The sequence below is a fragment of the Leuciscus leuciscus genome, assembly GCF_965113295.1.
Source record: "Leuciscus leuciscus genome assembly, chromosome: 1".
In the NCBI taxonomy this organism is placed as follows: Eukaryota; Metazoa; Chordata; class Actinopteri; order Cypriniformes; family Leuciscidae; genus Leuciscus; species Leuciscus leuciscus.
Window position 1 is genome coordinate 47,149,603 of NC_138725.1, and position 16,764 is coordinate 47,166,366.

The 16,764-nt window shown below is 37.8% G+C and overlaps 1 protein-coding gene across 2 annotated transcripts in view; it reads left to right on the forward strand.

The window, feature by feature from the left end:
* Positions 1-369: 369 nt before the first annotated feature.
* arhgap23a (Rho GTPase activating protein 23a) overlaps positions 370-16,764 on the forward strand; it is a 68,266-nt gene continuing 51,871 nt past the window's right edge. Inside the window, exon 1 of one of the 2 annotated variants that reach the window (XM_082172650.1) lies at positions 370-800. In XM_082172650.1, the coding sequence (XP_082028776.1) occupies positions 792-800 (9 nt within the window). In that variant the 5' untranslated portion in view covers positions 370-791. Of the gene's footprint in view, positions 801-8,835; positions 9,328-16,764 lie in introns of those variants that run through there. The other variant, XM_082172648.1, reaches the window with a different exon arrangement.

The following is a 16,764-nucleotide window of genomic DNA, read 5'->3' on the forward strand; positions in this document are numbered from 1 at the left end:
CATATACACACAGCTAAAGAAGCCCTATTTCTTTAATATGCAAACTGCAAGTAGCTGCATGTTCCCAGCACAGCATGTTGCTGCAGAGTCTCACATGAACATTATGTCTGTCACAGTCACATTACGGCTACTGTGCTCTATGGTTGCCAATGGTGACAGAAGCTTCATCTCAGGCATGAGCCAGGCTGGGCATCAGGGGGTCTCACCATAGAAACAGAAGAAGCTTCAGTTGATTGGGCCCTATTGCTCAGTGCTGGGAGTCACATGGTACCACTATGACCAACCCCCCCCTTCCTTTCCCTCAGAATCCAAACGAGTGGGGGAAGGGAAGGAGAGGAGGGAAGTGGGGAGAGAAAGAGGGAGGGTTGAGTTGGAAGCATGAAGGCAAGGTGAAGGGTGTGAAACAAACAAACGAGTGAGAGGAAGTCCCTTATCCTTCGCCGTACCGGAGTAAAACATAGATTCAGCCCTGACCCTGTGTCTTTGCTTTAGCACAGAGCCTGGAGCAAATAATCACAGCACAACCAGACAGACAGAGAGAGAGAGAGAGAGAGAGAGTGACACAGATAATAGGAACACTTCGGAGCATTTGACTGGATTACAGGCTGTCGGAGGGGGAATGAATCTCAGAGGCTCATCTTCAGGGAGCCTCCCGGCTATGTAAGGACGTCTGTGGATTTTTGTAAGGATTCCTTAATTAGGGAGGCAAGCAACTGTGGGAATATTGCTTTGGGAAGCCGGAATACTGTGCCATGAGTGGGAACAGGAGGCGGAAGAGGGATTGCTGAAGCATGGAGCAGGTGAGCGATACAGTCAGCGTACAATTACGCAGAACAAACATGTTTCCTGTTTCATGCCGGTGATGCTTCGGGCAAAAGCAAACAGCACAGCAGGATCCTCGCATCAGTCTCTAGCAGCAAATCCATCCTTAACACTATAGCGTGTGGCTTGCTTTTTTTGTTCATCATTTTGTCTTTGTGATGCTGTTGTCATGCTGAGTAAATCCTACAGCATGTCACATATAAAGGGGGTTGGTGTCAGAATCACCAATTGATTTGAACATAGTGTATTTTATTTGCCGTATGATTGTTTAAAATCAGATATGAGTAACCTTATACTCTGCTTTGCATGAGAGCAATGCACCTTAAACACTAACACAGATACAAGTCCAAACAATATATATATATATATATATATATATGTATGTATGTGTGTGAATATGTGTGTGTGTGTATATATATATATATATATATATATCAGTATTTATTAAATATTGTCATTATTACTTCACGCATACTTATTATTTAATAAATAAATCATTTTAATTTGATCTATTGCATAGAGTAATGGTAACGTGTAAAAGCAGTTCCAGTTCCAGCTGTTGCTTGCCATGCAGTGACACTAAAGGGAAACAAGGATGCTGATTCCCTGGGCTGACTCTGCCTAAACATTATATCATGCTCTCAATAGTCTCGCTCCTTTGGGACAGCAGTGTGTGAAAGAGAGACACCATGACATTTTATTTAGTTTGTATTTGGGCAATGACTAAATGGAATTTAGCAAAATATTTCAATCTTTCCTTCTCTTTAAACGTATCGCATGCCGTTGTCGCGCTCTCCTGTGATGAATTATTCATGCACTCAACACTGCACGTCCTCAGCCACGTCTTGCATGGGTCTAACGTCACCCAGGTGATGTCATCCCCATGCAATAGTTTGTATAATATCTAATATTGACCCCATTGATTTACATTCAGTGTTTGACATTCAGAAGTATCTGGATGGCCACTCACATAATGATGGCAGTGGCTCTGTAATGAGAAGAACAGTAAGACAGACCAGTGCTAGACAGGGACCTGATCCAACCTCCAAAGTTGTGCAAATGTATTGTCATGGAAAAATGCCAGCAGGCAAATGACTATTTAGCCAAACAACAGACCACTGAGAGCAACAGTAGATCAATACTTCACCAAAAGTCAGTAACACATCTTTGCTCTAATTGGTGCAGAAGTGTATTAGGCTACTGAGTGGCTGAAAGGTAAAAGCTAAACACTACAATTACTTTCCCTACACTGATACAGTCCAGAAAGTGTGTGTGTGAGAGAGAGTGAGAGTGTGTGAAGGTCGTCTCATTGATCAGGAGTATGGAATGACTATAGGACAGTAATTGTATAGCTGGCTCTGTGAGCACAAGTGCAAAGTGCGTTCGTCCTGCTAATTCCTTCAAATCTGTTTACAGCTCCTTCTTCTCTTAAGATTTTCAAAAGCTACAGTATATGTTATCTTATGATAGCATGTATGAAACAGGCCCACGAGCCAAAAATCTGCTGCAATTGTGGTCAGTAATGCAGAAAGAGACAGTTGGCACATGATGGCAGTCTGTTCAGGGGGATCGAGGTGTAGTGGTTAAAGTCACCATGAAATCCAAATTGAATTTTTTTTTTTTTTTATGGAATATTGCAGTATTTATTAAAAATAATTTTTCTATGCGCATTATTAATATTTTAAAATTCATGTGCCATTATATAATCTTTAATCCAATTAACTTGCTCTCCCTCTTGTACTGACATCTTTTCTGATGGTGTGTTTACTAACGTGAGGGCGGGACAACCTGTCACTCACATGACATCACAGCAACAGCAAACCACAAACATCCAACGATACAATCCATACAATCCACAATACATTTTTTTCCTTTTTTGAGCAGCCATTTTACTAGTCACAATAGGAAAGAAAAGACAATTGCAACTTACGTTTCATGCCGACTTTAAAGATCCTGGCTGGTTTTAATCCCTCAAACACTGATTCATAATTGTGATGCTGATTTTCAGGTTGGTCCATAAAGATTGTTCCTGTAATAAGTGAGACTAGTTATAACATGTTGGCTTTCAATCAGATCCATTTGATTTTGTATTATTGATATGTGCAACAAAATAACTTGGCTTCATGCACCTCTGAAATGACTTTTAGTTTCGTCACAAGGCCTCTTATTTTCTTATTTGTGACCCTGGACCATATTGAGGATAGGACAATATTTGGCCAAGATACAACTATTTAAAAATCTGGAATGTGAGGGTGCAAAAAATTCGAAACATTGAGAAAATCACCCTTAAATTTGTCCATTTCTGTTGGCAATTGTGCTGCATTCACTCACAAAAATAAATGTTTTATATATTTACGGTAGGACATTTACAAAATATCTTCATGGAACATGATCTTTACTTAATATCCTAATGATTTTTGGCATAAAAGAAAAATCGATAATTTTGCCCCATTCAATGGTTGGCTATTGCCACAAATATACCCGTGCGACTTGTGACTGGTTTTGTGATCCAGGGTCACATTTTAGCTCCATCTCTCCAACCTTTCTAAAGAGACCACGCCCAGCTAGCTACTCTGGTCTATTCTGGTATGGAACACACACTTGTGACAATCAAATCAATTCCTAATGGATAAAATCAAGTCCTACCATAATTTTTTTCCAATAGAATGTTCTAATAAGCACGCCACCTACTGGAGGATCTATGAAACCTGCTGAAAAAGTCGCTGAAAAATCCCTATGCACAAACACAGACAAGCGGAGTAATAAGTCCTAATGCTGTTATGAGCACTCTTGGAGCTTGACTAAATTAATAGAAAATAGAAAAAGGAAATCTGTCCCATTACGGACAGTAAGTAAAATGGGTTGCAGATGCATCCTTTTTTCAACAAACAAAAACAACTATCAATATACTCTTTTTTTTTTCTCCCCCTGCCTTGAATTTGAATCGAATTTTGGCATCATCTTACATGAGATTAGTTTTCATCAAACTATCAAAGAGCCATTTTTAATGTGTCAAGGAAACGATTGCAAATGTACACAGAAACTCTGCACTGCAGAGTATTGAAAGGATCACAGAAAACTGAAGATGCTCCAGCAATATCAGCATTCAATCATTCTAGATCAGCAGTCAGAGAGCAACTGTGCACTTAATAAAATAAGTTTCCATTCAAAGTAACCAATAATAAGCTCTTGCAATGTCCTTAAAGGGACAACCTTTTTAGGCCATCATTCTTCACTGCAAGACAAAAGAGCTCATGTGATGTCTAGATGGGCCTGTTTTCTCTGCTGATGTCTGAGTAGTTATTGATGTTACAGCTGGAGCTAATGACCTGTTACTTCATCACTGTCCAGCAGCCCTGAATCACATATATGGGTGAGAGCGAGAGAGCTTGGGAGGTCGTCTTGCATTCGTTTGTCTCTGTCTCTTTCATATTTTCTTCATCTTGTGCATTCCATCGCTCTCTTCTCCACCCTTTAACATCCATCACCTCTTTTATACTCTGCCGCTGTCATTTATTTCATGGCCATATTGTGATATCTAAGGGTTTGCTATCATAATGAGTTAGATTACATGGATTATGGATTATATTTGTTGGGAAATTCATCCCACTCTGCGGTGAGTGGGTAGATGGCTGAGGGTTTGTGAGGCAGATGTTTCCCTGCTTAATCTGGATGGACTGTTTCCAGATGGCAGCACAAACGGCCTCATATAGCAAACTAACATTATGGATGGATTTATAATGCAAATATTGTTTTTGTAGTTGTAGTAAATTATAAGGGAGGTTATGGGGTAAAACTATTGCTCTTAAATGGAGCATGGACTGTCTGGCTTTGAAGAAACTGGTGTACTCCAGAGATATGTTTTACAGATTACGCTCTTCCGAGATCGTAATGTGTTTAACAGAGTCAGCTAGTTCTACAGCAATGCCTGGGGGTGTTCTGATTGGCAAACAGGTTATTAAGTTATTATACAGAGACATTTCAAATGTTAATGCCGTCTCAAAGGAGCCTGTAGAATTTACAATGAACTTTGACACTTACTTAGAAACAATAATGTATTTTTCCTGTGCTGAAATTGTAAATGAAGTCTTGTAGTATGTACTCATACGTCTGTGCGTGTGTGAACATTTTTGAACATGTAGGGGTCAGACAGAAGGGTCCTCACCTTTAGCCAGGAGGAAGTGATGTAAAGGAGAAAGGAAATATTGGAATGCATGCTATGCCACATGAATTATGAGGAAACAGGACGTTAGCGCTTTACAAGCACCATGAGATGTTCTCTGTGACCAAAAACAGCCTCAGTATCCTCATAACAGCTCATAAATAGAGAAAATGGTAGTTCGTGTAACACAATACCGTTCCATTCAGAGCATTTCCTCTCACTCCAGTTATTTTTACCTTTTAGTACTCTCTTCTTTCCTCCAGGGATAATATGGCAGAGTATCACAGATGTTTCTGCTGCTTATCTATACACAAATACTGTATATACAATGCTTTCTAAGGTCCTCGAAATATATTTAATATTTATAGTAAGTTGAATAATTATGTTTTTATTCTAAGTCAGAGTTGAGTAAGTAATTGTTGCTGATTTAGTATGGTTTCTTTATTCCTGAAGTCTGGTAATATGTAAAACAGACCCAAAACGCTGCTGTAGAGATTGAATGGCATATATTTATTTACGACAGGTTGTAGGAGGAGCCACAGAAAACATGGGGTCATGAACCTTGTGACCACTTCCTCCTTCTGCCCTCGACACTTACAGTGGGGTTCAACCATCTGAGTCCACATGAAAATTGGTATTTGATTGATAATTTGATCATTCTTAAAATTTGAGAAATAAACAAAAAGCTTTTGGATTATTTTTTGAAAAGTATAAACAAAGGAACATTATGATGTAAAATGAATAAGACTCGTCACTAATCAAATCTGTGACACTGATCATGTGACTATACAGATGGTCAGGTGCTCTTCCATTGAAGCTCAAGATGCTCTTTGGATCATCTCAAAATCATGCTGGAGAACATGATCATCAGGTTTGATCATCAAGTTCATTCAGGCCAAGTGAGCAAACACTGAAACATTCAGAAATTCATTCAACACAAATTGTTATGATATATTTTTTTTATGAAAAAAGTATTAAATTAGAAAAATACAAAGCTGAAGCATGTTCACTATGTGACTCTATTGGAACCGCACTGTACATCCCTTTAAAAGAATGGGAAAGACCCACACAGCTTGAATTTATAGTATAACATTAGCTCATTATATAAAAACACATTGTGCTAAGTGTTTTGTTTTTTTACAAGCTAGCTGCCGGGCTTTATTACGAGCGCTGCATGGATGATGATGATGATGATGATGATGATGATAGAAGCACATGAAGGATTCTGAGCAGCACTGGAGCTACATATACTGTATGCTTGATTTAACAAATGCTTTGGTGGAACAATAAAAAATAAAAGTTCACAATTTTTCCTCCTGTGAACATTTTGAACCCATAAGAGCTCGATGGGCAAAAGGGTGGCAGAAAAAAATTGATGGAAATAACGAGAGAAATAGCTCACATGTGGCTGTGTTTTGGCATAGAGCTACAGTGTCCCAATCGCTCCCATCTCCTCTTATCTTGTGGCTTAGGGCTTATTGGGATAATTTGACCTGGTTTGGTGGTAGGAGAGGATAATGAGCGCTGAAGGGAATACTGAGTTAAACACACAAGCATGGACACATACACATTAAAGTTTGGAATGAATTCATCATTGCAACACACAGATGCATTGCCTTGCATACCAATGATCAAACGTTTGGGGTCGGTACGATCTTTTTTATCTGTAAGTAAATAAATAAAACAAAAAATCTTACAGACTCCAAACTTTTGAATGTTAGTGCGTTTAAAACAGATAATTCTACCATTATTTACTCAAATATTCACTCATATTTTTAAAAACCAAAATGCTCTTGCAATACAAAGACAGTTGTGACCAGCGAAACTCAAGCTCCAAAAATGAGAGAAAAACAGCATTAAAATATTATAACGTCTGTTTGACTCTGGTGCTATAGGCATATATGCCAAATCTTCAGAATCCATACGATAGCATTTTCATCTCTGCCAGAGTAAATATTGACTTGAATTTTAATTTGGGTGAACTATATGATAATACATCGTTACTTTTGGCATTATTAGGACGACTACTGTCCTCAAAACTCGCCTGCACACAAAATCAGCGAAACATCTCCTGCTTTGTTTGATTTATGCGTTGAAGAAACACACAAAACGAGCTTGGAGTATTGCAAAAGCCTCTCTCTCTTTCTTTCTGTCTCTCTAACGACAGCCACATGGGCTGAAGCAGTGAAGAGTCAGCGGTAGGGCCCAGTGCCACGTTCTCTGTGTTTTCTGCAGCACCAGTGTGCTTTGCCCTGAGGACGAGAAACTTTAAGGAGCTTTCCAGAGCTCCCGAACTCTCCAATTCAGCACAGTTCCATTTAATCAGCAAGAAAGTGTACAAAAGGAAGGGTTTCTTTTTGTCATTGTCCTGCTGTGACCTAACACACTCCACTGCCGAATTTCTTAACTTGATCTAAGTGAGCAAAGAAGTGAGGTCACCGTTTGCCATGTCTCCAGGCTGCTTTGTCAATGTGCCTCCGGTCGGGCCAGTAACAATGAGCCAGCTTGAGTCGACTTCCTACTGTATTTACTTGACAGTCATTTCACACCAAAATCTTCCCGCAAATCCAACTAACATACCAAAGAAAGTCAGCTGACTGAGTTCTTCAAGGAAATCAAGAACAAAATGTGAGCTATTTTTATTCATTGTTCCTAAGAAAGACTCTAAATCCGGCATTGCATTTATTTATTTTTTTCTGTGGTAAAACGACCGGCCTAAAGTAGCGACCTTAAAATCAATACTACATTTGCTCGTCTGTTTGCCTGCATCTCATTGATTGATCTGTCATGACCACAGCGTGACCTGCACAGCTCTAGTCTGAAGCGCCTGTATGTTTAATCTTCACATTCTTCCCGATCCGTAACCTCTGACCTCTCCAGCTCCCATTTCCCTCCCAGCACGACTCATAATTGTCTCACGTTGTGTCACTCTTTCAGAGAAAATTATTTTTAGCAAGATTTCTCTTTAGTAAACAGTCATTTAACAACATTAAGACATGGTATGATTCAGAATAACTCTAAAAAATACATGTTGGTATCAAATCAATCACTTTGTGTCATTCAATTATTTATATGAACATGATTTAACTACAAATCTGTTTTCTGCATGTGCAGTGATATCTCAGAATGGTTAAAAATCTTTTTGTGATAAGGGATAAACATTTAGGCTAGTATAAACTTATGATCATTCAATTAAATTATTGACTTATGTTTTTTATGATTAATATTACAGTTAATTTTTATATCTGATATGCAGGATCGATTTAGTTGTCAAAAATGTAATAAATTATTATTTACACATTTTTTGTAAAGTTTGCGATCTAAATGGTGACTGAGCAAATACGGGTTTTTTTCGTTTTTTTTCTGTTTCCCTCTTGAGAGTGATTGACTGTTAAATAGAAAGTTGTCTAATATTTGAAACTTAATTTCTGGACATGTAGCCTATCATAGTTTTTCCATGATATTCTTTGAAATACCTTATGTAAACATCATTGGATGAAAGTGGTAACCTTTCAAAAAGGTACCGTGGGAGTATCAAGGCAATATCATCATGATATGAAATGTATTTCCTGTGGTTTAATATACGAATATCATGGTAGGATATAGCCTATGTAAAAAATTAAATAATTAATTTTATAATTTAATAAAGTAAAAAAAAATATTAGTCCAAACATTTAACACCACTGTATTATCATCAGTTGTTATCTTAACTTTACCACACTGTTATTTTTAACTCGCTATCATTTCTGTTCCTCAGAGATGTTTTAGCAGTTGTACCTCTCTGTACACACTCATAACTTACTCACCTTCCTATTTTCTGTAATGTCTTTTCGTTCCCGTCTATCTTTTTATCTGGGTACAAAGAGGGCTTTGTTTTCATGGCCTTGAACGCACCGCGCTCTGGCGCCCGTCACGAGTCCCGCTACGTCATAGTTTCCGAACGCACGCAAACGCAACGCGTCGCGTTTTGTAATGCCCGCGTGCTGCCGCCAGAGGGAGCTCCGCGCTACTCGTCACAACCCAACACGCAGATTAATCCAGCGCGTTGTGCTGTAGTGGGACAGGCCGGTGGAAGAACTGAACGGATTTGCATCGGGGCGAGGGAAAAGGGAGGGCACTGCGGGCAAACAACGGGAAAGAGTCGAGTGGACGGAAGAAAACTGGATAGGTGAACGCCACGGTTTAAGATAAAGCGCTCATAGCATAGCCTACTTATTTTATACATATCTTAATCGCGACCCCCCGAATCCCCCACTCGGTATCCCCTGCAAAACAAGTTAAGCTGTCCAATGAATGGAGTTGCATTTTGCCTTGTTGGAATACCTCCGTATCCAGAAAACGAAGTAAGTGCAAGAGCTTTCCTCACTAAAGCGAAACGCGCTGAGCGTCTGATGCTCTGCAAACGTTTGTGTAAAGTCGAGTTAAACATCATTCTGTGTGTTGAACGGTGTTGTATTAATCAGAGAGCATGATTTCCTAAGAGGATTAAGTAGCGTGGATACAATGTGTACAAACAGACGAGACCGCTATTCCTACAGATACTCCTTTTAACTGCCAGCTTGGGTTAATCATCGCATTTTACAATTTGTTTATGAAGCACGTATTTACCACAACATTCGACTGAAATGGTCGTACTTTAACATCACTCGCACATTGTTTGTTGTTGTCAGTATTCCGCTGCACAGCCTGTCAATCTAGCACTGTCTGCACACGTCATTCACTTATTTATCGGAACGTGGTTTCACAAAAAAATCATGTGTGCAGTTTGTTAATGTTTTATGTATTATGTGCATGAGTGATATACATCTCAAAAAAAAATTTTTTTCGTGGTAAGTGAAAATGATCAACGTATTTAGACAGTTTTTTTTTATTTTTTATATATGATACATATACACAGTTTGTATATGAAGAATATAAAGTTGTTTGCGATCTTAAATATTCATGTTTGGATCTGTTACTCTCTTTAGAATGAATAGCTTTTACATAGAAAGTTGTATAATTTAGTCCAACATTATTATTACTTAGCCTAATTTTTACTGAAATAAATGATCCCTTAAAGACCATAGATCTGATATTGGTAAAACTGACTATTGATTGATCTCATAGTATCAAATAATATATTCTGTTGTTTTTATTATAGACTAGGCTACTTGACTTGACTACTGACATTTTTAAAACAACAAATGAATTATCTATTTTATTTCTCAACATTTCTTTGTCTAAGCAGGCTAGTCTCCTTCATCAGTATACTGTTTATATTTACTAGGAGAGAAAGAGGAACCGTTTATGTGTACCGCTGTATATTTGAGTGTGTGTGTGTGTGTTGTCCATGTGTGTATGGGTGTGTACCAGCACATTACAGCATCACCCAGAGCAATAGCTTTACTGTATGTCTCAGATCTTTTCGTTGTCATAATTCTTGTTTTACTGTCAGAGGTTTTCCTCTTCCCTTTTATTGGACCCTTTTGATGTGAGATGAGGAAAGAAAGAAATGTATGCGTATAGTCATCAAGACTTTGCATCATTATTTTTTTATTTTTTTGCATCATTAGCAATAGAGCTGAATCAGCATGTCTGTTCTGTGTCTAATCTAAAGACTACCATAGTAAAGATTACCACACTGCTGGTGTTTTCAAGTCAAAATGGCTTTAGAGCTCAGTGGCATTAGTAAAGAGATCTTGATTTGCACAAAAAAAGTATTTAAACACTTGAAAAGGTCTGAATGTCAGTGCATTAGATAACAAAATATCAAAACAAGTGGTACTAGCTTTCCTTTTTTTGAGCCATTTTCGTGTCAAGGTGATTTTTAATGGACGTATAAAGTCAGTTCTCCTCAAGTTCACACAGGTGTCCTATCAGAGTAACCACAGCTGCAGTCCTTCACATTAACTATTGTGCCCTTTTTATTGCCTATGCAGTAGAAAAGTGATTTTGAGTGACTAGAGAAAACAGAAAGTAAGGATGTTGTCTTCCCTTTTACTAAATAAGTAGGAAAACCTCAACACCCATAAAACACTAGGCATGTTGCCATCCAACACCACTCCCACCAGTTTGCTATGGATATGCTTACCAGAGTCAAATACCGCCTTGCTTGAATAGGAAATATTTCTTAGCAAACTTTTAGTCATAATGGTGTCGCCTTGTATTGTTTCCGGGGGCAAGAATTCAAAAAGTAAACGTTTAGCTGGAGCGAGTTGCTTTCGGTCTCCAGTGAAGGATCCAGCGTGTTGTAGGCAGTGGCTAAAGGCTGCAAAAAATCATAAATATGGAGAGAATATGGAGACATATTATGATACAGGTTTCAGTGATAAACCTACCCTTGCAAAAACTGTTCTGTTAATAATCCTCTGTTGATCCGACTGAACGTGGGTGGGGATACAAAAATGCAGAAGTGTAATGTGTAGTTTTCATGAAAGCCTTGGAGATGTAAAAAGCGAAACGTCCAGCGGACTTTTGTTGACAAATAAATGTAAATTTCTCAATCCAGGTAACACAGAGAACGAGTAAACATTGTCTACTGACATTGTAACAATACAAAACAGGTTGAAAATTGGCGAAATTACACTTTAAGTGCATAATATCATAGTCGGTAATATTGTAACTATGAGTTTCGAGCACATACCGAAGTCGTATTCATGGGAAACATGGGGGAACATATTTCCCAAACATATGGGAAACTCTAGATGATGCGCAAGTTGTTGAATTTGTAAGGGTCGTGTTGATTTGAAACATGGTGGAAGCACTGATCTATAATATAGACAAAAAAAGTGAAAAGCAAGTTTATAGTGAATGCTTAAAGTCAATTGCTCAACTTTCACAGTTTGCTTTAACAAAAACATTTAGTTATGATGCCATCTATAAGTAAGTGGTAAAAATGAATATTGTTCATCATTTTGAATTTAAATTAAAATTAATTTTGAAACTTGACAGAATAATTTTTCTGAAGCATTTTGCTTGAAAAATTAACATCTGCTATCTTTATGTAAAATAATTCATGTTTCAATATATTACATTAATGCATATTTTAACCATGTAAAAGTGTGAATTTTGGGGGATTCTGTATGTTGACAGACCTATTGGCCCAGTTGATGATTTTGTTCAGTATCCATTATGTGGCAATGTAAAACTTATAATGTTGTTGACAATAGTTGAATAATAATCTTATAGAGTGTGACAGTTATATATGTAATGTAAGTAATAACCTGTCCTGTTCCCAACCAACACACACAAAGAGAAACAGAAAGAGATATTTAGGACAAGAAAAGATCAGGGAGGGAGATTAAAAGATATTATTTTCTCATTATGGACTAAAGTAAACCCAAATACACTTGATGTAGTCTGCTGTTGTTGTGCTCAGAGGGTGTGGTACGTGTGTGTGTGTGTGTGTGTGTGTGTGTGTGTGTGTGTGTGTGTGTGTGTGTGTGTGTGTGTGTGTGTGTGTGTGTGTGTGTGTGTGTGTGTGTGTGTGTGTGTGTGTGTGTGTGTGTGTGTGTGTGTGTGTGTGTGTGTGTGTGTGTGTGTGTGTGTGTGTGTGTGTGTGTGTGTGTGTGTGTGTGAGTGAGTGAGTGTGAGTGAATGTGCTGCTCTCCCTCCCAGTCATGCCTAATTGAACCCTGATTCAATTATCACAAAGCGGTTAGGCAGAGAGGAGGGAAAGGAAAGAAGAGGGCATGAGAACACACTTCACTTCATTTAGAGATCAGCAGACTGCATTTAGTGCTCACAAATATCAGATCAGACCAGTCAGTCATATGCACTCCAATAAACACATTCAAAACCATTGTCAGTCTGTATTACTTAATTTGCATGATCTATATTATTTAAAGGGTTAGTTCACCCAAAAATGAAAATTCTGTCATTAATTACTCACCCTCATGTCGTTCCAAACCTGTAAGACCTTCGTTCATCTTTGGAACACAAATGAAGATATTTTTGATGAAATCTGAGAGCTTTCTGTCCCTCCATTGACAGCAACGTCATTGCAACTTTCAAGGACCAGAAAGGTAAAAACATTGTTAAAGAGATATTTCACCGCTGGAAAGATGAATGTGTATTTAAATTGGGTCATTTATGTAGTATAAATGTGAAATTATTTTAGAAGTTGGTGCCTTCTAGACTGAGAAAAGCCAGAAAATTTATTTTTGGCTCATGTGGATGAGAGACAACAACTCCCAGAATGCACTTGCTTCGCTGCCCTACGAGGCCACTCACACCTACAGAGGGCAGTATCGGAAGAAATTATACAGCTAGGCTACTAGTTGACTTTAAACTGAAAATATGCCGTTTTATCGTGAGATCCCACCCCCTACTGGCGGGTTGAAAACATGCGGAACGAGCTCCTATTACTGGCTGTAGTCTCTAGCCTCTGGACAAAAAAGCCTCCGATGATGCAACATGACGATTTTTGCGTCATCTGAGTTTTTTTTCCCGACACACAATACAGAAATCTCTGGTCTCAGGGGGACATAAGAGAGGGAAGCACGGTCATTCGAAAATACTACCGGTTTCTACTGATACAAAGCTTAATGTTAATCGGTGAAGTATCCCTTTAAAATAGTCCAAGTGACTACAGTGGTTCAACCTTAATATTATGAAGCGACGAGAGTACTTTTTGTGCGCAAAAAAACGCCAAAATAACGACTTTATTCAGCAATCTCTTCTCTTCCATGTCATTCTCCTACGCTGTTGACGTAGTGTAAACAGCGCAGCGCTTCTGGGTTCTACGTCAGAAGGTCTTACGGGTTTGGAACGACATGGGGGTAATTAATGACAGAATTTTCATTTTTGGGTGAACTATCCCTTTAATTATTGCATGATCTATATTGTTTAGTCATACAAAGAAACATTTCACAACTGTGTGATTCCCCACTGCCTTAAAAACACAATAAATGGCTAATTCATTTCAAGACTGCAGCCTAGAAGATCTGACTCAATGGAAGGATCTCAGAGTTGTACATGAGCAGTTTGGTTAGCACTTGTATCCTGAAAGCCCTACTGGGATCACTTGCTCTGCGGTATGGAAAGAGTTTGTGTGTGTGTGTGTGTGTGTGTGTGTGTGTGTGTGAGAGAGAGAGAGAGAGAGAGAGAGAGAATTTGTGCCAAACTACAAGCTCAAAGTTTAGGTGTCTATGAGAGGAAAGAGATTGAATGTTTGGAGAGCAGAGGTCCATTAGCACTTAGACACTGTTTAAACATCATTACATTGGCCTCCAGAGCTGCTTTTCACTCTCAACTCACTTTATCTGTTTCATTCTTTCTACACTACTATTCACATCAAATGTTTGGGTTTGGTTTTTTTTTTTTTAAATGTTTATGCAAAAAGTCTCTGCTTACATCATTTATTTGATCAAAAATACAGTTAAAACAGTTAATATTGAAATGTTATTACAATAAAATAACTGTTTTCTATATATTTCTATATATTTCTAATATATTTTGAAATGTAACTTCTGTGATGGCAAAGCTGAAGGCAAAGTCTTCAGTGCCACATGATTCTTCAGAAATCACATGCTGATTTGGTGTTCAAGAAACATTTATTATTTCCTTTTTATGCCCTTTTTTTCAGGATTCTTTGATGATTAGAAAGTTCAAAATAACAGCATTTATTTGAAATAGAAATTTTGTGTAACTATAACAGCTGTCGATTTAACAAGTTAATTTAAGTTATGGAAAAATAAAATGATTTATGGCATTATTTAACGCACCCGCGTGTGTAATAAATTCTATTTTGAATCAAATCAAATATTTATTTCTAAAGCGACTTTTTTATATGTCTATGTGATACTTTTCTCATTTAACACAATAATGACTATAAATTATATTTTGGCGGTAATTTCTCAGCCAAATTTGATGTGCGATTTAATCAGATTAATCAATCGGCACATCATGTAATTAATTAGATTAAATATATTAATCTCTTGACAGCACTATAGTATTTACTTTTGATCAATTTAATGCATTTTTTGCTGAATAAAAGTGTTAAATTTATACTGACTAAGTAGGCCAATATTCTGTGGGGTCTAAATGTCTATAATCATATTCAAACTCCCTCACATAGGTATTGTATCATCCCTTTGAACCATCTTGTTGAAGAACATGATCATCAGGTTTGACACAAACTGTAGGTGGATGGATGTGGATGGATGATAAATGGATGGATGGATTGATGGGTGGAAAAAGAGACAAGGAAAGAGGTTAAATGTGTCGATGGATGGAAATATATAATTTAGAAGGAAGTTCATTACGAGTGATTCAGAGATTTTGATTGGTCAGACTTACACAGTAGGGAGTGTTTTAGATCCTCTCTCATCTCATGCCAGCTTAATGCTTCTGTGAGTTCAGGAAATTGTGTGGTGAATCAGGAATTGATGCACACTGATCCATGACGCCACAAACCCAAATTTAGAAATGCTTCCTTTCTGAGAAAGGGTGGTCTGGGTGGGGCGAGATGACACCAGTGATTTACAGAAACAGAAGAAGAGAATAACAGTGATGGCGGGTCAATATAGTGTCTTCCTGTGACACATACATTGAGCTACAGTTATGAAGCTACTTCAACAACGCTCCACCCTTCAGATATCGCTGACTCATCGTATTGAAATGCAGGGGCACAGTGTAAAACATGTGTGAGCAGTATGCTGTTCTTCACTGCAGTATTGTTGGGACTATTTGAAGAATGATGGCTGTAGGCTTTAGATGTTGAATGCTGAGCCCCAGATGGGCGTCGACCTCCACCACTGCTCCCAGTGGATGACGGCACTCACATAATGGCTGCTTATTGATCTCTCTCTCTCTCTCTCTCTCTCTCTCTCTCTCTCTCTCTCTCTCTCTCTCTCTCTCTCTCTCTCTCTCTCTCTCTCTCTCTCTCTCTCTCTCTCTCTCTCTCTCTCAAGCTCTCCTTCTCCCTCTATAACCTAATGTGAACCTGACCAACCATTACAGAAGTGCTCTTTAGTCATTTGACTATCTCGGTAGCCTGCAGTCACTTCAGTGACCTGTGTTTGATGGGAGTAACCGTGACAGTGACCCAGTGACCCTGCATGTCCACCTATCTTTTCCAGCAGCTCATGTGACTTAATTGACTCATGAGCATGTTTTGTTTTTTGCAAGCATGCTTGTGTACATGGTTTCTGTTGGGTTAGTCACACTACAGTATTACTTACAAACATTTACCACATTAACTACTGTTTCTACAAAAATACTAGTTACTTTTACAGTTACTGCAAAATTATAGTATATTAGGGTGGTCGACTTAAGTTTTCATGCAACATATTATACTTCATATTATACATATATATAACTATTTTAAACAATGTTTTTCTATAATTAGTACTTATGTAGTATTCTTATGAGCTTTTCCACACTGTAAAAACAGTTTGCCAGAAATGTAGCATAATTTAAAAAAATATAGTTACAATGTTTCTAGTATTACATGCTGGTGTCTGTGTATATTTCACAACTTATAATCATATATTTCATTAAGTGAAATCATATTTTAAGTTACTTGATGTACCAACATCTGATTTGTACCTTAAATGCATATTGATAACCACTACAATAATACAGGTGTTAAAATATAAATCAGAGGTTATTACAATGTGATCTTCAGACGAAGCCTTCTGTTATTTTGTTTTTCTTTTTGATGATAAATGTTTAATAATGTAATGTAAGCAAAAAATAGCAAATAATGAATAATAATGAAGTTTCTAAATTATACCCTGAAACCACATCATTCTGCAGGTATTGTAGTTTCTCCAAGATTTCTTTCAGTCTTGCAAATC